The 27,566-nt window shown below is 40.7% G+C and overlaps 1 protein-coding gene and 2 long non-coding RNA genes across 6 annotated transcripts in view; 2 read left to right on the top strand and 1 right to left on the bottom strand.

Annotated features, from left to right (window-relative positions):
• LOC138180086 (triokinase/FMN cyclase) overlaps nucleotides 1-27,566 on the top strand; it is a 71,507-nt gene that overhangs the window by 32,443 nt on the left and 11,498 nt on the right. For 3 of the 4 annotated variants that reach the window (XM_069113558.1, XM_069113557.1, XM_069113559.1), the window contains exons 8-9: nucleotides 11,897-12,286; nucleotides 14,814-15,067. In XM_069113558.1, the coding sequence (XP_068969659.1) occupies nucleotides 11,897-12,286; nucleotides 14,814-15,067 (644 nt within the window). Of the gene's footprint in view, nucleotides 1-11,896; nucleotides 12,287-14,813; nucleotides 15,068-15,507; nucleotides 15,535-27,566 lie in introns of those variants that run through there. The other variant, XM_069113560.1, reaches the window with a different exon arrangement.
• Nucleotides 9,701-11,664, top strand: LOC138179811 (uncharacterized). Its single transcript, XR_011173126.1, has 2 exons — nucleotides 9,701-11,398; nucleotides 11,434-11,664. It is a non-coding gene; the product is annotated as an uncharacterized LOC138179811 (long non-coding RNA).
• On the bottom strand, nucleotides 14,274-15,514 carry LOC138180105 (uncharacterized). Its single transcript, XR_011173206.1, has 3 exons — nucleotides 15,352-15,514; nucleotides 15,212-15,317; nucleotides 14,274-14,357 (listed from the first exon to the last, which is right to left on the bottom strand). It is a non-coding gene; the product is annotated as an uncharacterized LOC138180105 (long non-coding RNA).

The following is a 27,566-nucleotide window of genomic DNA, read 5'->3' as shown; positions in this document are numbered from 1 at the left end:
TCCGATTTATGATGTTTGCACCTCTGGTGGCCATCCCGACCGAGGGACGGACTTCAACCCGTACGAGATAACGAGACGTAACAGTTGTAACGTCAATCTACATTAGAGACCAGATGTGTGCGGGTCCTCACCGCGTACCCTCAATAACCTCAAGGACTCACCATAAACTTAAACTTTTAGTTTATTGTTCCTGTAAGTTTTATCGGTTTATGGATGGTCCATGGAACAGTCCTTAGGTTTATTGCACGTTCTTACAAATTACGGAGAAAGCAGGTAGTTACCTAATGGGAAAACCGAATATTTGGCTAACGAATATTTGGACAAGCTGGTTTTTCTCATAAACAATGTCACCTACGAGCCACGTTGGTAGGAGGCTTCCTCCTCCTATCTTCATTTATTAACGTGGGCTATAACCAATTGGAATCGCGGATCGTTACCCTCACTTTTGCTAACGAAAAGTGTGAACAACGAATCCGCGTTGTAAGTTCAAAGGGACACACCCACACCGAGCTTTCCTCCGTAATAATACGAGAACACCTCGGCACTGAAATTACAAACTCTCATCAGTCAACATCTCTCAGATCAGTCGCGTAAACTGTGCTTATAAACCTGTGTTATTTAATAAAGTTCAATAGAAAAGAAACATAAAGTTGAGTTACGGCTCAACCTTCTTGTCTTTAAAACCTAAGCCCTACTTTTACGTGACACAGTCATTGCTAGACCGTTCATCCACGATTGTTTATCCTGCCGATTATTTACGCGACTCAAGATGAAGGAGTCGGAGCTTTAAAATTTCCGATGATAAATCCAACGAAGAGATAACAGCGATGATCGCGCATCTAATCGTTTTGTCGGAGTCGGACTGATTTAAGATAACTCAATCCGAAAATAGGGGGATCTAGCGTGGTGAAATAACAAGAGTTTTTATTTAGTGAAATCGAAAATAAATTATATTAATTCTGACGAAATACAACAGTGTTTGTGCAATAAAGTATAGTTCACATCCGCGAGTACTTCCTGTTAAAACGATATTCTCAAATGTGATTAAGTTTCGGGCAAAGTATTACGATATTCGAGAATGCGAAATAACTATTTTTTGAACTCTCTCGACTTACCATTGCCGCAGCCACAGCGATTTCAAACTGCGTGATGCTGTTGTCACAAAGTAGTATTTTTTTTCTCTTTTATAGCAGGCTGTCCTGTCTCGACAAACACCGTACATTATTATAATATTTTCCCACAAAGTCAGACCATATTTAGAATACTCGATGATTTGCTCGTCCTTCCCCTTGTATGAGGATTGAGGAGCTAAATTTAGTAAACTTTTTTAACTTTAAGCGGCATATACTGGGTATATTACCGAAACTGGCGAAGATCTACCCTGTAGTTTCTAATAGTCATCAATGTTGAATATAAGACCACATTAACTCTTATATTTGCAAATGATATATTTTGAATGATTGTTTACGCGTAAGATACAATGGTAGATGCTTTTAAATTAAGATAATTCATCTTAATAGAGTTCATCATATCATTATTTGTAACGTGCATTGTATGATAAACAGGCAGCAAACATACTAGAAAATTTTTTACATTTTTTTTAAAACAAATATCTGAAATAGTAAAGAAGCATTATGCCAGAGCTGGCCGATAAGTAATGTTGTACACTCGTCTGTATCCCGAGAACAAAAGGCAATTATCAAAAGGAAATAAAAATTTTTTAAATGTAATCACCGTTAACTTCGATTTTTGCCAACTTGTGACAAGTTTTTTCATTTCCACAATGAAGAATTTTGCCAGCTTACTTTTGATAAAGGACTTCACTGGTGTCTTGATTTCATTGTCTAACTTGAAATGAATACCCTTCAAAGTCCTCCTTAATTGTGGAAAGGAGTGGAAATCCGAAGGAATCGGGTCTGGATTATAAGGCGGATGCGGAACGACTTCAAATTTCAAACTCGCAGGACTATCAAGTATTGAGTGTGCGATGTCTGGTCGAGCGTTGTCATTCTGCAATAATATTATACTAGCGATATTTCAATAGTTTCAATGAATGTTGCGAGTTGAAATTAGGACTTAGCCCAAAAAAATGAAACGCGTTGTCAATCGAGAAAAATAGGGAAAGGAAAAGAGGACTTAGAAAAAAAGTTTATTTCTTTGCATTCCGAAAAGGTATACGACTTCGATATAATTGCAGTATTTCTGCAAATGCAAGAAGATGAAGGACTTCGATGTGAGTGGCTAGATGAGAAGACAAGTTTGCGACTCAAAGACAATGCGACGGTTCGAACTGCAGTGGTAAAAATTCGGAAAGCAACGGTCGCGTGGCCTTGTTCTTACCCTTCAAATTCCCCTCGCGTCACGGTTTATTTCCGCTGCCATTCGATCCATCTTGAGTCTCACACGCAATCATGCGGGGAAGGGAGAAAGAGAAAGAGAGAGAGCGAGAGAGGAGAAGGTGAGAGCAAGGGACTGCTCGGCTTTTCTCTTACGTAGTTTACATAGTTTATTCTTAGATTCCCAAATCATACGATCTAGCGTGGCTCACGCGTAAGATACAAATGCTTCATTGTGAAAAATGTGGTCTCCGATGAATTCCAAACCCGACATACACATCTTCGCAAATGTGGTCTTGATGTCGTTGCGTACACTATCAATAAACGACGATAAATTGCCATAGGTATAACTGTTTCTGCAGTTACAATCGCGATCACTGCATGTTGTTTAAATCTCATTGTTGTTGCATCCATATTTAACCTTACTCTAAATGATACTGTTCGTGATTGCGTCAAACAAACTTATTGCCATTTTTATAAAAGAGGAATGTAGTTATAAAATGAGCACTCACACAGAGTTTTAACCCTTTCCGTTCTAGTGATACAGACGAGTGTATATTAGTTATCACCGGGCTCTCGAATTTTACATACATTAGCAGGTAAAAATTGTAGATTCGAACAAAGGGCTCGTAATTTATTATGAAACAAACTATTATACCTGGCGTTAGAAAAAAAGATACAATATTTAAAGAGCTCATAGTACTGACCGGGATGATTAAAAAATATCTAGTCAACATAGATCCTAATAACAGTCTATTCAATGTAAAATCAACTTTTATTATTTATTAGTTTTTGATGTCATAAGTGAGTCTTTTCGCGACACATTGAATGTATATATTGATGACCGCGAAATAGTGTTATCGCAGATTCGGTTGTAATTCTAATGTGGAAATAGCAATTATGCGTTTTATGTATGGTTTTTCCAATGGGGACACCAATTTTGTGCTTTATACGCATATAAATATTTCAATATCCTAAAATGATATGGGGAAGATAATTACTATTAAGGCCGACTGTGAAAATATCCGGGAGCACCGTTTCCCAGAAGGAGCTAATTGGTAAATGGTAAAGACAGGTTCTATCTTACCATGGAATTTTTGTATTCTCTTGGTATATCACCAGCCGAGAAATTATTTTCCCCGGACAAAACATCGCGAAAGTCTCTGCATAACATCGCGTCGCGTTTTTTAAGAGGCAGTATAGTGAGATCAGACTAATGATTCTCTCTGAATAAATCGTTAATTCTGCAGAATCCACAAGCACCTAAATTCTATTCGGTATTTTTTCGACACCACTCTTAATCTTAACATTGTCAGTCCAAACCGAAAATCCAAGCAAGCAATACTGTATACATATATTCATTTTTATCCGCGACAGAAAAACTTATAACAGTCTTTCGATTACAATATACATATTTCCGTTTCCCGCATAAATTCGAATGTAATTATTGTAAGCTTTAACATTCAAGCCCACAATCCAAAGCCCGTACAACCTAGCTAAACGTTCTCACGCAACACAACTTTATCGCTCATGTCAACTTTTACTAGTTATGTAGCCTGTAATAACATCTCCTGTGACTCCCTAATTTCTAATCAGGTTCGTTCGCACACCTCAGAGTCCAATTGCTCCCAACACAGAGAACAATTATTAAACAACACTGCTGGAAAAGAAAACTACAATATAAAGCAATTAAAACTAGAACAAGTAAAAGCACAAACAGAAACTCCAAAAATCTTTAGAAAAGTGACGCAAACGTTAAAGGAGAACGTTATGTTATGGTTAGGAAACGTTATGTGAGGAATTAGCAAAAATCGGACACCAAGCAGGAACAATAAATAATATAACCAGATATGATACGAAACAGCCATTGTCACCGTTTGTAATAGAACTTGAACCCAAAGCCAACAACAAAGAAATCTTTGACATTAAAAAAATCCTGAACACAAGAGCAACAATTGAGCCACCTCGTTATAAGAACGACGTACGCAATCCATACGATGTCAACAATACCGACAAACAAAAACAACTGCAACAGAAATCCGGCGTATGTCAAATGTGCAGAAAACCACCTAACACCAAACTGTCCATACACAGGAAAGATAAACGACGTAAAATGTAACTGTAAATGAACTGTAATGGAAACCACCCAGCAAGCTATAAAGACTGCGATGACAGAAAACAACTACAACGAAAACTGTTTCCATCGCATCGAAGCAGAACATACGGCAGCCATCCCTCACAACAAGAAATTGCAGAACCAGAGCCAACATCAAACGTACAAATCGTATCGAACACTAACCATAGAAACAACAACATCTTTGGCAGCCGAAGTTATGCACAAGTAATTAACCAACACCACCCATGAACAACTAAAACCAAAACAACAACAGTAACGACGCTACAGAAATCAAGGAACTGCACAAGCAATCCATCAAAAGCACTGAAATGCTAACAAAAATGATAAGTGAGCAAAATGCAATACTCAGACAAAAAACACAACAAATTGCAGTCACGCTGCAACTACTTACAAACATGTTAAGTAAAAAATAGAATTGGACACAGTGAAAATAGCAGCTTGGAGCTTCAATGGCCAACAACAACGGGCCCTCGAAACTAAAACAATTCTGTATAACAATAATATTACTTGTTTCAGAAACACATTTCACACCAAAAAGCTACAGGAAAATATCATATTACACCATCTGTGATACCAAACACCCCTCAGGAAAAGCACACGGAGGGACTGCAGTGATAATAAGAAACGATATCGCTCAAGCAACTACCGTTAAAATACAAACTAACAGCAACTACTTCCAGATGTCAGCAGTATATACACCACCGCGACATAAAATGGCATTTAAAAAATGAGAACAGTATTTTCAATCCTTAGGTGACAAATACATCACAGTGGGAGACTTTAATGCAAAACACACGCTATGAGGCTCAAGAATTAACACACCTCGAGGTAGAACACTAGAAAAATATATTAGAATTAGTAATCTCAACATATTATCCACAGGAAGGCCAACATACTGGCCGACAGATCTAAACAAAATTCCTTCCTTGCTTGATTTTGCAGTTATAAAAGGAATATACGCAAATAAATTAAAAATAACACCCAGTCCTGAGCTTAGCTCCGATCATACAACGATAATAATAGAATACACAAGCAGACCAATACTTTACAGCAGTTCAGAGTCGCTTTGCAATATAACCACCAAATGGCAAACGTTTAAAGAACTAATTGAGAGCAAAATCAACTGCAATGTTCCACTAAAAACACCCGACAACATCGAACAGGCAGTAGCAACATTGACAGAAATTATATAAGAAGCAGCATGGGCAACTAATATTTATGAACCAAACAACAGGCAAACAAAAATAATTCCACCAGACATACTTGAAAAAATTAGAGAAAAAAGAAAAGCGAAAACAAAATGGCAAAATCATAGAACACGAGAAAACAAAAAATACCTAAACACACTTGCAAAGAACATAAAAAACGAAATAATAGAGCACAACAATAACGAATTCACAAAATTCATAGAGTCACTCTCTGCACACGAGAACTCCAACTACTCCCTATGGAAAGCCACGAAAAAAATAAAGAAACCAATAAAACTAGACCCAGCAATCAGAAAAGCAGACAACACATGGGCAAGAAGCAACGAAGAGCAAGCTGAAGAATTCTCCAACCACCTTTACAACACATTTACACCACATAATATCAACGACAGCAACCCCAAATGCCATACGGACGAGGATGTGCAAACAACTAGTACTTCAACTGACAAACACTACACCATACCTAAAACAACAGCACAAGAAATTAGAATCATAATCGAGAAAACAAAAAATGATAAAGCACAAGGAATCAACCTAATCAATGGTAAAATCTTGAAAAACCTTCCCCCCAAAAGTAATACGTTTAATCACAATAATATTCAATGCAATTTTAAGAATCCAATACTTTCCTAATCTATGGAAGTTACTAGCACAGATCACAATGTTACCTGAGCCGGGCAAAGACCCACACCAAACTGCATCTTACAGACCAATATCACTACTTCCTGTGTTCCCCAAAATATTAGAGGAAATAATATATGACCGCCTAAAACCAACAGTAGAGAAAGAAAAATTAATACCAGATCACCAATTTGGATTCAGAAACAAACACTCCACGATACAACAAATGCGCAGGCTCGTCAACGAAATTTTACGAACAATAGAAAAGAAACAATACTGTACAGCCCTCTTCGTGGACATTGAGAAAGCATTTGACAAAGTGAAAACATTTCCCGGAACAAATCCATCACTTACTCAAAACATACCTAAACAACAGAACCTTTGTAATAAAAATAAAAGATGTATATTCTGAAGTAAAAGACATCAAGGCTGGGGTACCGCAAGGAAGCGTCTTGGGACCAATATTATACACATGTAGCGGCACTCGACAGCAACTAGCGTTGGACGACGGCAGCGCTGTGGTTAGCGCCTTAGGTTACGAACGTTCGGGGCCCGGCTTCAAATCCCGGTTAGCGGAGTCCGATTTTTCTTTCCACGGCGTCTAAATTAGAAGAAAAGTAGCAGTACTCTAGCAGAGACGTCTACACCTGCAGCAGAACCTATCTCGGCCTCTATATCAGCAGTAGCACTATCACCACAACACTATCTCCACCTCACGCACTATACACGGCTGACATATCAACCATTACCAAGAGCACACTACTGACATTCGCGGGCGACACGGCTATACTAGTCAGGCATACTAATTCAGAAACAATAGTCACATTACTACAAGAGTAAACTCCAGTAAATGCAACCATATTAGATTTACGCTGGGAAAACGGAAACCATCAAATATCCAATTGAATGGCACGCATATAACACAAACAAGGCAAGTTAAATACCTAGGACTACACTAAGACACAAATCTAGGTGGAAACAACATACTATATCAATTATGGACAAAATATGAATAAAAAGAAGACAGATGTACTGGCTAACTAGTCGAAACTCTAAACTCAGCATAGAAAATAAACTAAAAATCTACAAAACGATAATAAATCCAATTTGGACGTACGGAATACCACTACGGGGAACAGCAGCAATGAGCCACAAATAAACTAGAGTCGCTACAATCGAAGATACTGACGAGAATAGTCAACGCCCCGTGGTATGTCAGAAACGAGGATTTATGCTAGGACTTAAAAATACCAACGGTCAAAGAAGAAATCGGTAGATACGCAAAAAATACAAGGAAAGAACGGCAATGCATTCAAACAAGCCGGCTGCTGAAGCGAGCAAGACTCCCATAGATAGAAGACGAAAAAGAAAACACCCCACTGACCTCTCATACAAATTAATTAAAAAAAAAGGTAGAAACTTGCTAATCGTCTATAATTCCTTACAATTTCACTGAAATTTGTTAGGAAAACTTGGCGGAATATATTTTTATTATTCGTCTACTAGTTATAAAAAGACCGATTCATTCAAATATTGGATTTATTATAAGTAGACTTTCGAAAGTTGCGAGTACTCGTTTCAATGTTAAGAACTTGACGTAGTCTTTGTTGTTTTCACTTTGAGGAAATCTTCATTAATACTCCGCACAGTCTTGAGAAGAATGCAAAGTAGCGCTGGATTCTTACCGGCTAATATCTCCATGATGTTCTACCTCAGTATATTAGGGGATCTCCCGAAATTACAGTTGGAATCAGCGTTGTTATCCTCCACTTTCCTTAGTAGCATTCTTTTCACGTGTACACTGCTTCAAGGTATACATTTCTCTCGCAGCGCTATGGGAACACTCGACAGCGTTGCGCTGAAAAATTATGGGATATTTTCGTATAAATGCTGGAGCACACAAAATGTTGGAATGAAGCTTTATTTAAAAAGTGTTGAAAAATAATCCTTATTGAATTAAATACGATGTACATAGTATATTTTATGTTTAACAATTCTTCTTCTAATTTTTGCATTAAATAGCTTTAAGCAAATTTGAAGAATCTGATTATTTCATATTGTGAAAGAAAAATATTAAATAGTACTACAAATTTTGGCAATTTTTATTTGTAACGTATTGCCCATTTGAAAAGTAATACTAACATTGTATCTGATATTATACACATATATGCAAAATAAAATAAAATAATATAAAATAATATAATAATAATGGTAATATACAATAACAATACACAACAATATAATATGTAATCATCTTGCGAAATACGAGGAAAAAAAAGCGTATAAGAAATAGTAGAAATCTTATATAATATGAACTTGCTTACATATATGGGAGCTGATAAATGGTTAATTTCCGTCATTATATTTGTTTATGTGCTCTATAGCTCGAGGATCTAGTATTTTATGGTTCCTGATAGATGATTTTAGTCTTAATGATGGCAATGGATCAGAGGTTAAAAATATTCTATAAAATGTATCTTCATTAGTAGCAGTCCTTAAATCTTTTCTGTCGTTTTTATTCCTATATTCCTTGAAATCCTTGTGTCTCGCTTCTTGTGTTTCTTCTGCAAGTTGGATGATCGAAAGTAAAACATATTGTATTATATTTTATATTCATTTTAATTTAATATATGTATTATATTATATATTTATTTTATATTTTATATATGTGTTTGTTAACTTATGTAATACTATTCGCAATTTCTTTCAAAATGTTTGCAGTGTCAAAGGGTTGTGCGTTGAAAATATAGCAACACATCGCAGGTATAGTACTTGCTATAGTATTGCATACTTTATTGTCTACCAATGTTAAAGTCATGGTATACGTTATTTGAATATTACTTATTTTGTTGGATTTGTTGTCTTGTATAATTTGCGTTGATCTTTTTACAAAATGAAATTTAATTGGCCGACAAAACCAGGATGACGATGGTTGTAGATTTTTCTATAAAATATTACAATTTAATTTTTTCTGAATACGTAAAGATAGAGACTCGAAATAAATGCGCTATCGTCATTTGTCATATCAATCTTTATGTAGGACACTTGCTTATATCTCTATTTCCCTGAACTTTTCTATCACATCCTCATTTGCAAATAAAAATGTAATTTTGAATTGCGCTCTAATCTGTTTATATTTCTCAATATGCATGAAGTTGTCTGATCCAGTAAACATTGTAGCGTAACTTTGGTATACCCTTCTACTATTTGTGTTGTTTCTTTTAGCGAATGACAATCACGTTTTTCTTGTAATAGTTTGGAATACGAGAGCCATAAGTTGCTCTAACATCTGATTGGCTTGTTTCTAATAGAAACATATTGAAATTTAGAAAATTGTGCAATGTTGAAAATGTTTAATATTTGTTCTGTCGTAAATTTGTTCTGTTGTCCGTTTTGATATGCACATTTTCAAGGAAAGCTTCATTGTATTTATTATTCTGCAGCTTTCAGAAGGGGAGGACAACCCTTGTCTGCAGCGGGGAAGAAAGGGGTTTATATTGCAGAGGAGGATGAAGCGGCGTTTTTGTTGCGGATCGGTGTGTTCCCGATATCGCTCCGCGCTCTCCTTCTGCAGTATTATGTGCTTGCGGAACATGGTTACCGCCTGCTATGATCTCTTACTGTCTAGCATTGCGCGGATGGTTTTAGACTAGCGAGAGGCCCTATTTACACACTGCACTACTCCGAAGCAACTATGCCGATGATACCTGCCTCATGCTGTAGGTGGGACTACCCTTCCCTCTGTCCAGCCAAGTTTCAAAGCTTGATAGGACTACCTTGACCGGCCTCCGATTAGCATCGCCAGAGTGAAAACTCTGACGACCCTACGATGCAGAAGAGGTCATCAGGCCCGGACGCAATTCTTTCTTTCTTCTTTCCTTTTATGTGCTGGAAATATCCGAAGAACACTCCATAGCCCCTAGAGAGAGGACGCAGGTAGTGCGGGATTCTTACTTCTCTTTACTTCAATTCTTTCGGTATCCGTCTTCGAACGTGATAGGAGGGGCACAGTGAATACTGAGGTACATCACCAGTATCGCCCGCGTCCTTGCCTTTGTTTTTACAAATGTCTTGGAGCTGGATGGACTACCCCTCTTCATGCACATCCGGTGCAACCATCCTTGGGGGCTCGTTTGTGTGCTATAACAAACCGGACCCCTATTCGAGTTGTGTGCAGCCACGGCGGCTACGGAAGCCACCATTTTTCTGAGCTGTTGTTTTTCAGAGTACTCCCGCACGGCCAGGGTGACTCGCCACAGTCTACGACTAGTTCTCGACCGCACGTATGTCGCTTAACCACAGCCACTGCCAGTCTTCTTAGTACTCTTCGCTCGGAGCTTTTTCTTTCAGTGTGTTCAGTTCCGTTCCATTGTTGCGCTAATTTTTTCATCCGGTCGTACATCACCGTTATTTCTTCGTGTACAGTTGGGCGCCCCTAAGCCATGCTGATGGGCAGACTGGCGGAAGTCGATGTCTTTTTCGCCACAGTGCCTCTTCTTCGCATTAGAAAATTCCCATTTTGATTCGCAGATTACTTTGCATTCACGAACTTTCTCCTGAAGTTTGGTGGCAGAAAAAATACTTTTTCCACTTTTGTGGAAATCGAACCTGGATTCTCGCAGTGACTCTACTAGTGAGGCCTATTTCTTTTCCTTTTCTTTTCACGTAGTATGGTATTTTTACCGACTAAAACTCTCACAATGACTTTCATCGAGCGCGATGGGGTAGCCACATGAACTCAACGGATATCATCCCCGCGTCACTGCTCCTCAGAGAGGTGTTCTTCCTCTAAAAAGTTGATTTTATTCCCCCTTCCCACCTCCGGAAGTAACTAACGTCTACACCCACTTTGACGTCTGAGTCCTCGCCCGAATCGCTGCCACTCCGACCGCCTTGCATCGGAAGAGAGTATTTAGGACTCCCATGTTACCCACTTCGGTCAGCCGGTCAGAGTACTCAGTTCCAACGACGACTAGAAGCTTCCTTTGTGACGCTCTCTCGCCTTTCATGCGCACCCGCGTGAATTACTCGGGTTCGTCGGCTCGCCATACTCAATGGGCTTACGCACGCTGGTCTCAAACGCATAACTGCGACTCGTTCTCGGGCGAAATCCCGCTGTCCCTCTGCGGAGCCCCGCAAGAAGTACAAACCTAGCCCAACCTAATTCAAATCGACTTATGAAGATCGAATTCTTGAAAGATGTAATGGATAAATCTTTATATCCTACAGGTAGTATTCAAACGATGTGAAGTAAATCTTGGGTATTGAATTTGGGGTTAAATTCATATGTATTAATTTTTATTTTTGCTCATAATGCTTTTCTGTAATATTACGCAAAACTTTTAAAGTGAGAGAAAAAGTATTTATTTATTTTATTTATTTATTCTTAGTCCATGCCTTTCGGCTTTGGACGACTTTCGGTTTACGGAGAGAAAAAGTAAAAAAAAAAAAAGAAAAAATGACAAAACTTAAAAAACGGTTTGATACCATATATAATAAATTTAACAATAAAATAAATTTAACTGAATTCATAATCTCAATAATAAAGTTAATTAATCACTGTAATGTTTTACAAAGAATGTTTGTTAATATAGGAAGTATGAATATAGAGCCTCTTCGTGTGTATGCGGGACTACTGATGACGTCATTGAACAGTGCTGGAGTGCATATCACTCTTTTAAAATTATCCGGAGATGATAAAAGTTTCTTCCTTGGTTGCCTTGATGCACCTACTGTTGCACCAAAGTGGCCAGGTTGCGTATATAGTATTTCTACAGAAAGTGCACGAAAGGTTGTTCAAGATCTAGTAGTACGGACAGTGGAAACAATTGGAATGGAAATTACTCTCGAACTACAGAACTTATTAAAGCAATGTTTGAAAAGTGCTTGTGAAAGTATCATTCAGAAAGAAACTCATCTTAATGATCTAGATAGAGGATGTGGAGACGGTGACACAGGATCGACGCTTAGCAGACTTGCTACTGGTATGTATGCCACATCATGCCTAAGAATAAATACAAAATTTCCTGTATTATTTAATGATGATCGTTGAACCCTTCTACCAAGATTCAACATTATTGGTCTGCATTTTATCGGTATATATCACCCTTTTTACGTATTAAGGTCTTATGTAAGTCCTAAACTCCTAACACTAATAACTCCTAAACTTAAGTATGCCTGAAAAATTGTTAACAATTTATCCAAATATTTAAGTACCTATTTGATCCTATTTGAAACATTGAATTATAGAGAATTCATATATTGGACGTTCAATTTGATATAATAAAATCTAATTTTTGTTCTCTTCATCTATCTTCCGATCACTTTGATCAATTTCAACATTTATGTTGTTAGATCTTCGCACAACTACTCGGGTTTATGTCACGGATGCTATTTTGCAGAAATGTTCTAAATCCTTTGGTTTTCGTTTAATTTTTCCTTCTTGGAATCGAAGATTGAGATCTAGAAATTACTTTATGGTTGCGGAATTACATATCTACGAACCAGATGAGTTACTAAACCCTTGCATTTACACATGTACAGCGTAAACCCGTAATTCACACATAGAAAATCAGTGCATAAAATTCCTACTTGTTGTACCTAATTCACATCTCTCTCTTTCTGATTTTGGAATACCTTGGTGACTTCGGGTATTAAACGAATTGCCTAAGCGGCAAGACAGCCACTGATTTAATTAAGTAATTATCCAACGTCATATTCAGTAGGACGAATACGTCCAGATATGAAGGTTTATTCTAATAATAGATTGTAATGTTTTTTCAAATACGAGTTTGTAAGATATCTTCAATTAACAGTCAATAAGATATATTTTCCAATAAATAATATTTATTGGAAATATTTTTTATTTTCCAATTTCCTAGCTAAAACATTTTTGAAATTTTAAAAAATATTATTTTCATTTAAAAATATTATTATCAAGTTTTGAAGATTAATATCAAAATGAACTACAGATATACTAAATATTACACTATATGTTAATCCATTTCGTAAGTTTCTAACAATGCCTCGTGATTATTTTCTTTTTTTTGTACGAATCAATTACGATACGATAATTATTTCTAAACAAAACACATAACAACTACAGTGTGAAGAAATATGATGACATTTCTTTAGATTTTTAAATACAACATGTTAGATAAAAAAGTGCGAAGTGAAACTAGTTATCATATACAAGGTGATTTGAGCAATCGTAAAAGGTCATATTTTTCTTTTGGTTAGCCAGAAAAAATGATGTTAAAAAAAAAAGAGATGAATAATTCAATGTGGACTACATATTCACAATCATATCTTTTTTTGCAAAAATGTACGTGCATAATTAGAAAAAATGTTTTAATTAAAGAAGATACACAAATGTCTCTCCATTAGTTTAAACAGTTCATATAATGCTTTTTAGTCGTTTTTATGAACGACTTAAGTTGATCTCTGATTATTGCTTCACAATTTACTCTCTTTTGTTCATTTACATTTTCTATAAAATTTAAAGGTTATGGCTATACCTTATCTTTAATTAAACCCATAGAAAAAATCTGAATTAAATTCCCAATATTTCCAACAAATGGTGCTTCAGTGCATCTAGAATGGTTACGCAATTATTTGCACGTACATATTGCAATAGGTACTTTGGATAGGCTCATTCAACTTGAACCCTGTAGTTATAAAACACTTACTGCAAACATATATTTTCTAAAAAAATGAGTATAGAAATTCATATTTCAATAATTTCCTCAATTTGTCGTAATTTTTATTAAAAGCAATGTAGTGTAGAAATATGTGTGTAACATACAGATTTTGTATTAACATTGTTGGATTTATAATGAGACAAGAAATTGGGGTTTAAATAACAAGGGAGACTTGACTTAATAAATAATATTTTAACACAAAAAGGGTATCTTTTCATAAATCTTATATATCTTCAATGATTCTCATAATATTACTACTTCTTCTTGTTTACAAAACATGAACACGACATACGCGGCGATCCGGTTCTGATAAAATCTACTGAATAATTGCCTGACGCATGTGCGCTCACATACTCTTAAACAAAACAGAAACAAATATATGTATGCAATATTATTTCTCACTTATGCATATATTACAAGAAGAAAAAGTCGAGGAGAGCTACATCAAAACTTAAACGTTAATAGTAAAGGAGATATTTACGTGTTCGGTTTTGGCAACGTAAACACGCCCTGTATATAATTAATTACCAGACTGTGGATTTTTAGTTATTTATAAAACATTTTAATGTGCAGAAGTATACAAAATGAGTATAGTATGCAGAAATATATTAAATATCCGAGATAAAATACACATTTTGTAATATCTCGGTGATAAAATGAAGAAAATTTTTATTGAAATTTTATTTTTTACTTATATTCGTACAAATATGAATTTGAATAAAAGTTAATTAAGTTAATTAATATCATCTTTTTTGATACAGAAAATACGATCGAATTTAACTAAATTTTTTTGATAAATATTTATTTTCAGGAATTTTAGGAAATCTAGACAAGTTTCAATTCTCACATCCATCATCAGTTTTTACTGAACTAGCCCATATAGCCGAAGAAGAAATGGGTGGCACTTCTGGAGCATTGTACTGCCTATTTTTTACCAGTATTACCACAGAATTAGTTTCAATTTCTGAAAAAGAAGGTTGGCTGCAAATTTGGGCACGTGCATTTCGCAGTGGTCTAAATTGCTTAATAAAATATGGGAAAGCGAAACCGGGTGATAGATCCATGGTAAGTTTTTAGAAATATTTATTATATAACATTACAATAAACTTTCGATAATTTTCCAAGCATATTCGGGATTTCAATAGTTGGTGTTTAACATTGTAACTAATTAAATCTGCATATTATGTTACTTAAATTTTGCTACGCTACCTGTGACATGATCGATAATCTTTTTTGCTTCAATGATATTTTCGTTAGTTGTCACGAGGACGACGAATCGAATACATGTGTATATTACGCTGCACAATAACAAAAGCTTATCTTGAATGCTGCTCGCTTAATTTCAGTACTGAACTGTACTATAATCCGGATTTATCGATGCACTTTCTACACTTTCTAAATGGAAAAAAGAAAAAAGTATTTAAAAAAAAATAAGAAATGAGAAATTAAATCATATTATTTCTCGTGGGATTCTTTAAAATGGTCAATACAATAAACTGATATAGGCGAGATGCTGACAAACGGGTCAAACGTAAACTCTCACATCTGAAGAATTCTTAGCGACTGAAATAAAAAGCAGTCACAGTGCGCGTAATAATCCGCGATTGGATACAAATGGGTTAAAGTAATAAAGAAACTTTGTGTACGGAAATGTCGTTTATTTTTTCAAATTTTATATAATCTCATTGTACACTAGGAATATGTTAGCAGCTGCCGTAGGTTAATTAATTGACTGATAAACTTTTCTGTCTATTTCGTTCACACTTCATTTCCTCACTTTACTTTATTTACTTTACTCACTTTACTTTACATTTACTTGCATTACGGGCACTCTGTATATCTTCTTCTTTACTACTTGTACGAGGTAAGTTGCTGTCCGTGTATCGTTCGATTGAAGGATTCTTGCGCACCCCGCTGGTTAGCCTGACCTACTTTCGTTCTTGTAAGGAGGATTGCTCGCGCACAAGGATATTTCGGCTAATTCTTAATTGTCAATAACTAAAAAACAAAGCTGAAGATGCAATTTTTAATTCTTGATTTTCATCTTATTTTAGCTTTAAGAAACATCCCTTACATTTTTTACACCTATAGCAGAACAGCCTGTATATAAATTGTCGAATTCTGATGTGAAATCTGTCGTTTAGAGACCGTTCGGCTTCTTATCGTTCAAACATACATCCGCTGTTCGTCAACTAGTCCAAATGAGCCCAGGTATTGCAGTACAAAAGTTAAATTAATTTTTATTTTTTTTAACTGATTTATTTAAATCTGAGTCCTGTGAGGTGTTTTGTTGTTTCTCAATTTGTCCCTTATTTTTACATTCGATATACTCACAGCAGAACGATCCAAAACGAGGTAATAGAGATCAATTTGTAGAAAGTAATCGTTAACAAATTTTAAAGTACGATGTAGAAGAAAATGTTTAATACGTTAAAAATGAAAATTACCAGGCGAAATAAAAAAAGGACCGCAATGTTTGTAAATATTGGAACAATATTATTGTAGTTCATTAATAATTCTGATAGTTCAATGCGATTTTAAATAAACCAAATAAAATTGCAGTTATATATCAGATAAACCAAATCCAAATAATCCAATATAATAAAAAAAATGAGCTATATGTGGGTATAGAATCGGATGCACTTGCTTGTTTGGAAGGACGGCTTCAGAAGCGTGCAAGGACATGAAATCGTTGCGCGAAAATCGGCAAGGCATGTTTTCTTCTTGCCTCATTTCGTTTCGCTTGTCTTCTCCTTATTGCAACACCAACTTTAAGATCTTTCAGCGACAACCACACTGCCTAATTATACTTCTAATAACAGCTCACAGGTGGCTCGCGACGTTTGATTGTAGCAATAAGCGTATATATTAAACTGTTGCAGTTTTCAATATTGTTGCGACCGCTGGTTTCGAGTTAAGTGGATAACTCTGTATATCAATGTATGATTGGGAATCATAATTCCTACTTAAGAATTAACCGTTGCGTTAAACGAATTAGCATTTTTGGCGTTTCTATGCCAGACATATTTTTATTTCAATATAAAATATTGCTAATTATTTACAAAGCGAACGACTTCACAGATTTATGTGAGCTTGAAATATGCTGTCAAGATTAAGATATCAAATAACTTTTTCCTATAGTGACGGTAACATATACAGGGAAAAGACGTCCAGAATGTTGATCTTTCAAGATCATTGAAATCGATAAGGTCATATGATTTGTAAATAATTAGCAAAATATTGTATCGATGTCATTGAAATCACAATCCAATATGTTTATTGAACTATTTAAATATGGAATTAAATTTAATATAATTAAAGCGTCGTTTTTAGCGTTTCTGTGCTAGATTGAGTCATATCGCGTATCTCGTTTCGCGTATCATCGATTTCGTGAGAGATCGTTGGCAATCAATTTGTCACGCATTTCGAGTACAGCTCGTCGTTCATATCAGAATCAAGCACTTCGATTGCCGCACCATCTAATCTGTGTTACAGTTCTTATTTTAATGTGTTTATCACTATTTCAGTTACAGAAATATGCATGTAGAAATTATACGAAACGCCAGATATAGGTATACAGTAGATATAATATATCTGGAGTTCCGAAGATGGCGGCATGGAGAGGACGCGTTCACGTTGCTCTATACTCTGCAAACGAAATTATTAGGAAAATAAGGAAATCCGAAAGAAGAAGTTGACTAGAGTGTTGTGCCAGTGTGCGTGTACGAAAGTGTGCAAGAAAACTGGTATGGGATGGATGGGATAGGGAAGTACAGAAAATTCAGCCCTGTCGATGAAGCAATAAGGAGGCCATATTGGGACGCGCGCCGGCATAACCGCCGCACGGGCAACTTCGGAAACAACCCGAGAGCACGTGCGCGCAGGACCCCACTGTGTCGGCATCCCATGATCACGACCGTTCGGGAGTTGACCGCCAGGCCACCAGATGAGCTCCTGTATCTGGCGAGGAGAATATTAGCAGGAAACAGGAGATGGAGGAAGGAGTGGAGCCTGCGTCAAAGGTGACTAGGAAATTCAAGAGAATTGCAGACAGGATGGACAGACCAAAGAGTTCGGGCATGGACCGGGTCATGGCGCCAAGCGCCGGATAATACGCCGGAACAACCACTGCAGGAATCTCGCAGGGAAATGCGAGTTCGGACGTCGAAGAGGCGCTGGTCTATGGGGCTTCGTCCTCATCAACTATGTTCAGGGAACGAAAAAGGAAGCTGACATCCACAGCCCCAGATGTATCTGTGGAGCTGGTCTTAGAGATAAGAACGTCCTCGATAGTTGACATAAGGACTGAGCTAATTCGGCGGCTCGAGGAGGTAATATAGGTGGCGATAACATCGTGGAATCTGAAAATCATCTACATCAAGACCTTAAAGGAGGCGGCAAGCACCATCGCCGCTGGTACGATGGAGCTGACAAGGAGGACGGGGTTCGCTTGCGGCATTGGAGCTGCTAGGCTGGCGGAGATACGTGTGACGGTGCTGGAGAAGGAGATCGAGGTCCGTCGGAAAGAGCAAACCGGGAAGGCCGTTTGCGGTCGTCAGGAGAGTGCACGGTGCAACGCTTCCACTTCAGAGCTGGGCCTCCCAAGAAGGATGATGGGAGCAGGAGGGGGGGGGAGTGTCTTTCCGTCCTCGAGAAAAAATTTAAGGAGCTCGGGACTTCGCTAATGAACGCCTGCAACGCCTAGGAGAACGTCTACAAGACCGGCGACATAGCCGAGAAGCACGGCCGAGGAAGGTAGTTACCTTTTACCTAGTTAGCCGTAGTTACGGCTGCAGGTAATTATCATCGCCCCCGAGGGGACAGGAGGGTGGTGAATGGAAGCTGGCCGTGTCGAGGAAGAAGAAGAACAGTATGAAGAGACCAGGTGCTGCCAAGGCGCCGGGGACATTACAACTGCCCTTAGAAGGAGGACAGGTACAATTAGTGTCTACCGCCGTAGCAGCTTTAGATAACAGGTCCGTACCTCGCGAAGTAGCTATACCGGACCCAAGCACCCCTAGAGTCATAGGGATTGGGTTCACTCGGTACCCAGACCTTGCTACCCTTATTATTTAGGTCTGCAGGGGCTTCCACTCGTCTCAGGTCAAACGGGGCTTCTTTCCTAGCGCCCCATCGTCTCTCCAGGACGGTTCCGGAACATTTAGGACACTGCTCATCCAGGGACGGCCATTCTGGGAAGCCAATACCCCTTAAATCGGTCGTCTTGCCAGCATTTGGCCATTAACCATTACCCCCACGAGTCCAACCCAATTTGGTCGAGCTGAAAGGTCGCAAATCTCTCTAGGCTTCACTCAACTCCCGTGGTCTCAACTTTAGTCATTGGTTGGACTATCGGTGTGGATATACGGCCACGCACTGCCGGTCGGAGATCCTGTTAACCGAGCTCAACAGTTTCAGATGGGACTCACGTAAGCGGGCAACGCCGAGTGTCCGCTACCCGGGACTTACCACGACGGTCCCACCCTTCAGGATCGTGGGTGCGCTACTACCCAAAGCCACGTAGAGGGAGTGTAACCGTACTTAAATGCCTTACATTCCCGGCGACCTTCCCTGCGGTGTACATAGGTGATTCACGTAAGCGGGACGCTTGTCCCGACGGTCCCCTCTAGTTTCGGGAATGTGGGTTTGCCAGCCCCCATAAACTCACATAAGCAAATCCTCTCTGCGGGAAAGGAAGGCCGGTACAGACGAATAATAGGGTGGTGCTCCCTCGCCTACCGCAATCATGCGCATTGACCTTAACATTGAGGGAGTGGAGGAAGGCTTCTTACGCCGAAGTGCTGGCGACGGCTAGACAGAAAGTTTCGCTAGCCGAAGTCGGAATTGAAAGAGTTAAAATTAGGAAGGCGATGACTGGATGCCTCATTCTGGAAGTTCCCTGGGATAAAGAAAGAGACAAGACAACCGCGTTTGCAGGACGTCTGGCAGAAGCCCTGGACCTGGCCACGGTAAGAGTCGTGGCTCCAAATAGAACGTCAGAGCTGGGAGCGACTGGGATCAACATCTCGGTCGGCAAGAAGGAACTTCGGGACGCCCTGGCTGGGGCCAGGGGATACAGGGCACTGGAGGTTCGAGTAGGAGACATCAGGATCTTCAGAGGTGGCCTTGGGTCACCCTGGATAAGGTGCCCGACGGTAGCAGCGCGGAAACTAATCCGAGCGGGAAGAGTTGCTCTGGGCTGGTCAACGGCAAGGGTCGAAGCCATGCTGAAGAGGCCCCTACAATGCTACAGATGCTTAGAGCTGGGACCCGTGAGAGCAACTTGTGGTTCAGTAGTAAACCGGAGGCATCTATGCTACAGGTGCGGAGGCACCGGTTACCGGGTTGAGATTTGCCCTACCTCCATGATCGGGTGCCCGATCGGTGAGTCACTCGGTGCGCTCGCCAACCACAGAATGAGAGGGGCGTCGTGTGTTCCGCCGAAGACTAAAAGGACGAGTCGGATTCGGGGGTCTGCTGCGGACAGGAGGCAGGGCGATAACGCAAGAGACCTGCCGGGATAACGAGTGTGGTGAATGACCGGGGGAAGGCCATGGATATGCCTTGTCAGTAGTAGCCAAGCCCTGTCGTGTACTAGACACCCCTGACTGAGTCGGAAACCTGGATAACTTGGTCGCCGTGACGTGAACGTCAGCGCCGGGCACATCTGCCGCCGGAGTCCTGCCCGAGTAGAGCAAGGTGTATGTAGCCATCGAGTAGGCTGGTATGGTTGTGGTAGACGTATATGTCTCTCCGAACAGTGGCCTGGTCGCGTTTGGGAAGTTCCTGGACGGGGTTGGCGATTACGAGAGACGATACTTTCCCCGTCAGGTTCTCGTCCGGGGGAGGGGGGGCTTTAATGCCCACTCCCCGCAATGGAGGAACACAGGACTGACGCTCGTGGCCGGGTACTGACAGATCGGGCTACGGGCCTCGGGCTCCTATGACTTAACAGGGGCTCGACCAGCACATGCGTGGCGTAGAGGGGGTGTTCCGTCGTCGATATTACATGCGACATCCCCAACGCGTTTCGCCGAGTCTCAGTCTGGAGACTAGCTGAGAGGGTTGAGACTTTCTTAGACCACCCCTATATATTCATGGAGGTGGGGCCGGAGATAATGCCCGCGGGAGAGGCCCGCGGCATCCGGGGAGTGGAACGCTCCTGCCTGTCACCAGGATGGTCCATCAAAGATGACAGCGAAATGCTCCAGGCAGCAGCCATTAAGGCGGCCTGGAACTGGGACGCTTGTACAGAGGAGACAAGCGTGGACGAGGAGATGGGGAGCTTTCGCCGAGACATGAGCGCGGCATATGATGCTACGATGCCGCGCTCCGTATCTGGTGCTAGACAGAACCGAACTGTGTACTGGTGGATCCCGGAGATCGCAGAGCTGCGGACCTTGCCCGTACACACTTGCGTTCGGGCTCGCAGGTGGTTCCAGAGGGTACCTCGTCGGCGATTTCGCGACGAGGAAAGGATCTCCCTCTGCTACGAGGCATATAAAGAGACGCGACACATCTAACAGGGGAGTATCAAGATTACTAAAGCCCGATCCTGGATGGACCTCTTCCAGTCGGTTGAATGGGATCCATGGGGCAGATATGGATCTGGCAATAAAAAGGAGGACAGGGACAGGCCGAGGCAGCCCTGAACATTCTCGATTTGGACAGTGGAGTGGCGGGAGGAACTGGGGGTTGCGAAGGAGGAGATGCTGGATGCGGCGAGGAGGATGGCCACACGCGACGTGGTGCGCGGCCCGGACGCGATCCCGGGACGGGCATGGGTGGAAACGATGGCGTTCATGACTTTCAGACTACGACACCTATTTACACGGTGTCTGAGGGAGGGAGCCTACCCTCGGATATGGCGTCTGGCGAGGCTGGTCCTGCTTCAGTAGTAGGGACGACCGACGGACTCGCCATTCGCGTATCGTCCGGTGTACCTATTGGATGAAGTGGGCAAGCTCTTCAAAGGAGTCATTGCCGTCCGTCTGGAGGTCCACATATCAGGACGAGTGCCAGGTTTGCACGAAAGCCAGGACGGTTTTCGGCGGGGACGCTCGACGGTGGATGCGGTGAACCGGATACAGGAGATGGGTGACGGGGTCATGGTTTTTCGGGGTGGAGTAGGGCTGGCAGTCTCTTTAAACATAGTCAATGCGTTCAACACCATACCCTGGGATAGGATAGTGGAGGCCTTTGAATTCTTCGTGGTGCCTCTCTACATTCTTCTACATACAGCGATGGCGCTCCGCTCGACTCGACGAAGGTCAAATTGGGAGGTTTGAACGGGCCGTGGAGGGCTCCCGTTATCCTTCCGGATGACGCAGGTGTTCGCCGGGCATGGAGTACTTGGTGAGTACCTGCAGAAAATTGGAGGAGTGGTGACGAACATCTGCCATTACTCCGGAGAGGGCAAGGACACAGCCGAGCACACGCTGGAGTTTTGTCGAGCGCGGGAGGCCCGCGACGTGTTCTGCGACTAACGATTAGCGAAAGTTTGGATCCCTCGTCAGTCGTGGAAGGTGATGCTGAGAGGCCGAGAAGAGTTCCTCGCAATTTGCTCCTATTGCGAAGGAGCAATGTTCGTGAAGGAGCGCACAGAGCGGCAGAGGGTTCTCATATCCCACCCTTGTAGGGTTCCGCGCCGCGCTAGGTAGTCATTGGTCTACATACCGAGGAGGATCTGGGATCTTTCCAGACTTGCTCGACGGCCCAGGGGATACCGTTCAGAGGGGTGGTCCCTCCCTATGCCCGAACTAACCTAGGGACGACTCCCCCAGAATGCGAGAAGACCCAGGAGTGCTCCGGTAGTAATTCGAAAGAGGTCCCGAGGCATCCCTGTTGAGCGTCAGGCGGACCACCGTGGGGTTTTAGTCGGTTAAGCCCGATACTACCCCGCCGCTTCCCAGGAGTGGCAGGGTGTCGATATGCCGAGGTCCTGGTGGCCGAATTCAAGGATGCTAGGAGGCGATTGAAAAGGGCGATCGGGCGTAGCAAGGAGGAGAGTTGGAAAGGGTTCTGCGCCACCTTAGATCAGGATCCATGGGGCAGGCTGTATCGTGTAGTGAAGAAGAAAATGATGCGGTCGGCGTCAATGGACCCCTGGGTAGAGATAGGGTGGCGGGTATTCTAGAAGACCTCTTTGTCACCAGACAGGAACCGCGACAGAGGATGCAGGAAGAACTAAGGATCCCAAGTGGGACACCCGACGGAGAAGAAAGATTGGAGATCTCGGAAGAGGACCTAAAGATAGCCGTCGGAAAGTGTGACCCGAGGAAGGCGATTGGTGTGTAGGGGATCCCTGGCGATATTGTTAGTACAGTGGCGGAGCGAAGAACTAGGGTGCTCCTGGACGTGTTCAACGATATTAATAATAGAGGAAGAATACCGGCGATATGGAAGGTGGCTAGGGTAGTCCTCATACCCAAGCCAAATAAAGACCCGACAACGTCATCGGCGTATAGGCCGATTAGCATACTGCCGGCGTTGAGCAAGGTGTGGGAGCACTCGCTGAAAATGCTCATCGAGAGGAGCGTTGGTCAGGATCCCTTCCATAGGGACCAGTATGGCTTCAGGAGAAGGAGGGGGACTCTTGAAGTCCCGGAGAGGACGGTCGCAGTTGCTGAAGAGTGCAGAAGGAAGGGCCTGGTGTGCGTTCTCTTCGCCCTTGATGTGAAGAACGCCTTCAACACTCTAAGGTGGGAGAGGATAATAGAGGAGGTTCGAAGAAGACGGCTACCGGGACGGCTACAGGAGTTGTTAGCGGACTATCTGGCTGAGAGAAGAATACTGGTACATTGTCGTGACGGTGTCGTAAGGAGGAACGTCTACGCGGGGATTCCGCAGGGGTCGGTCTTAGGAGAGTTACTGTGGAATCTCGTGTATGACGGAGTGCTGGAGGCGCTGGAACGGGAGAAGGATACCGAAGCAGTAGCGTTCGCCGACGATCTGGCAGTTCTACTTAAGGTTAGAGGGACCCACGACATTAATGAAAAGATAAAGGCCGTCATAGCCTTGGCCACCATGTGGTGCTACGAGGCTGGATTGCACCTAGCGAGGGAGAAGACGGAGGTTATCCTCTTAACAAGGAAGAGGATACCGAAGATTTTTAACCTTAACGTGGGGGATGGGGGGGGGGAGATTTCTACTAGCCGTGTTGTGAAGTACCTAGGGGTAGTATTGGATAGTGCTAGGGGACTCTCTCCCCATCTTAAAGCAGTTTGTGATAAGGCGGAACGGTTCTTGGGCGCCATACGGAGCCTACTCCCAAACGTCGGCGGGCCTAACGACTTAGTCAGGAGGCTGTATTATGGTGTCTGGGAGTCGGTGTCTCCTCCCTGGGAGGAGAAGCAAATAGGACGATCATGAGAAGGGCGCAAAGGGCGGCGTTGATCCGGACGTCTACCGCCTACCGTACGGTGTCACATGGGGCTCTGTGTGTGCTTACCTGTAGCATGCCGATTTACATCAAGGCATGGTTGCGGTGGAAGCAGTATGGAGTGAAGAGGTGGATCAACGAGAGCTCTGAAGAAATGGCACATTCTGGGCAAGAGGAAATGGAGGATTTGAAGACGGAGGCAGAGGATAGGTGGAGATTGGAGTGGGCGTTCCACAATCCCTACAATTGGACTAGGAGATTGGTAAAAAAATTCGTTGATCTTCTACGAAAGAAAGAGGAAGACCAACTACCATGTGATGTAGATCGTTACGGGACACGGTATCTTTAATTTTTACCGTCATAGGATCGGCAAAGAGTCGCACACCAGCTGTTGGGATTGTGGTGCGGTGTTGGATGACGCCGAGCATGTGCTCTTCTGGTGCCCTAGATGGACGGAGGAGAGAATGGAGTTGGAGGCCGAGATCGGTGATGATTTTAAATTGGAGAACCGTGTCGTTGAGAAGATGGCCGCGGAGGAGAGGTTGTGGACAAGATTTAATAATTTTTTTGCAAAGGCGATGAAATGCCGGCTTTTTAAAGAAAGGGAGATGAAGGTTAGGAGAAGAAGGGAAGGAAGAATGAGAGGAAGGACCAGAGTCAAGGAGAGAAGATAAAGGATTGGGTACATTGTGTAGAGGTCAACCTGAAGTAATGTCGAATGACAGTACCGGGTTGGTGCCTCGAGTACCGAGCAGAGGGAGAATGAGGAGGGGTTTTTAGTAGGTATGACATGCCATCTGCCGAATCCTACATAACCCGGAGAAGAGGTCTCTGGGTATGCATAACAGCATTTTCCCCTCCTCGCGGAATAAAAGAAAAAAAAAAGGGTGTCGATGAGGATTTCTCCACTTATAAAAAAAAAAAATATGCACTAAATCTGTATGGCTCTAGTAACAGTTCTCGCAAATTAGTATTACAGAATTAATGAAAAATGCCACAGTTTTACTTACAGTAAATAGTTACAGTTATATATACAGTTGTAAATAGTTACAGTAAGTATTCGCATAATTTATATACTTCGTCACGGCATGTAATTTTTAATACAAATATGGATAAAAAATAGATAAAATAACATTAGACCAAATGTGACATGTGCAAAAAACAAATGCATGGTCCAAACACGATTGCTTACCCGAAAAAACTAATGTGAAAAGATAAAGAATAAAATAATAATAATAATAATAATAATGCGATAGAATTAAGTGATACCATAGAATAACAGAATATTTACGTAGGAACCTAATTGTGGCAGGTACTAATCTCATCTAACATACGCAATTCTAGCTAATACATGTATATACCTAATAATAAATACATTATACTGTTATTAAATTGGTCCATGGATATCAGCAGTTTAAGTGGGATTTCAAATTAGGTGTAGAATCTGGTAGTGAATATTTCAAATTCGTCTAGAAGTTCTTAAGAATATATGTTATCTCTTTATTGTACGGATTTCTTCCAACATAGTAGATGAGTGAGATGCTATCCTCAGTCCGGATCCGACAATTTTTACCTACTCGATATCCGATTTTCGTAGCTTTTTGAAAATAAAGAGAATTTGAGAACGCGCGGTATTTAATTCAGTCATTATTTGAGATATCATTAATTTTCACCCAATAACTCCTTATTTGCTTCAACTCAGATAAATAAATTCTCATAATATTCATATAGCTATACAATTCTAAATTACTATTTTAGTTTTTGAATTGGAACTAGGAGAGTTGAATCATCCTGGGCATTGTTTTAGATATTTCCTCTCGGCGAACCTGCTTCTCTCCATCGTGCTAGTGAAGATATTGAATCATATAAGCATTTCATATACAGGGTGGTTGGTAATTGGTGGTACAAGCGGAAAGGGGGTGGTTCTACGCGAAAAAGGAAGTCGAAATATAGAATAAAAATTTTTCGTTTGAGGCTTTGTTTTCGAGAAAGTCGACTTTGAATTTTCGCTCGATACGCGTGCACTTTATCACGTCTCGTTATAACGGATCTCACTGTAAATCGTTGTTTCGATGGAAAAATAAAAAAAGAAAAAATTTTTATCCTATATTTTCAACTTCTTTTTTCGCGTAGAATCACCCCCTTTCCGCTTGTACCACCAGTTACCAACCACCATGTATAATTATAGACCTTACTAATAATTTATAATATAGAATATATGCACTGTTGTTTAAAAATTTGAATACAATAATTTTTTGTTTGACGACATTGTTATTTGAGCTATGGAGAGTTCCAATCTTAAATTATTTAGAAATCTTAATCTTTTAAAATGATTAAGACCCAAAAATTTTACGACTTTAAAACGATTTAAATTTAAATATTTAATCGAGGATTTATGTTTAATTGGTTTAGGGCAGCTAAATGATTTTTCCAGAATGCTAAATATGCTAGAGTATTTGGCCACATAATAGTTGACTTCGTAATGTTTTGAGAAATAGCCCATATTAAATCGGAGATTCCAACTATGAAGATAGAACTGGAGCTTGTTAAAAGTATTTTGGGAGATTTTGTTAATTTGGGAAAATTTCCTGTAGGAAACACATAATAATAGATTATTTGCAAAAGCGGTTGCAGATATCTCATCCTAATTGTTTAGGTCAAAGAGAACAGTAAGTCGCCGAAATAAATATCGAAATGCAAGGGTAAGTTTACCGTGTCCTATTGCACACCATTATTAAGTGAGAAAATTGTGGACGAGCTCAAATAACTTGAAGATTTTTTAGAATAGCTTGTAGAACGACGCATTCAACCACACCGTGTCCAAGGGTTTTTTCAAGGTCGATTAGCAGTACTCCTACAAATCTATCAGCATTCGTTGCCCCGCAAATATCAAATACAAACTTACTGATAGCATGAATGGTGTTGTATTTTGAATGAAAAGTGAATTGATCGTTAGGAATAATATGATTGAGAATGTAGTGAGACTTTATTGGCTTATTAGCTACTTTGTCAAATGTCTTACTGATATCAGGGAGAAGATCTCTAACTAAACGGATTTGATAAAGTCTACTACCTTTCGAGAAGAGCAGGACTGACGAATTCACGATTCGCGGGCCAGAGTTGGTTACTCTATAGATTTTCCTACCACAAATGAGTTAGTCATCACTCTATATCTTTTTCTTC

This window comes from Bombus flavifrons, chromosome 5 (assembly GCF_040668555.2).
Source record: "Bombus flavifrons isolate JBK064 chromosome 5, iyBomFlav1_principal, whole genome shotgun sequence".
NCBI classification, from domain to species: Eukaryota; Metazoa; Arthropoda; class Insecta; order Hymenoptera; family Apidae; genus Bombus; species Bombus flavifrons.
This window is presented reverse-complemented; position numbering and strand designations above follow the sequence as displayed.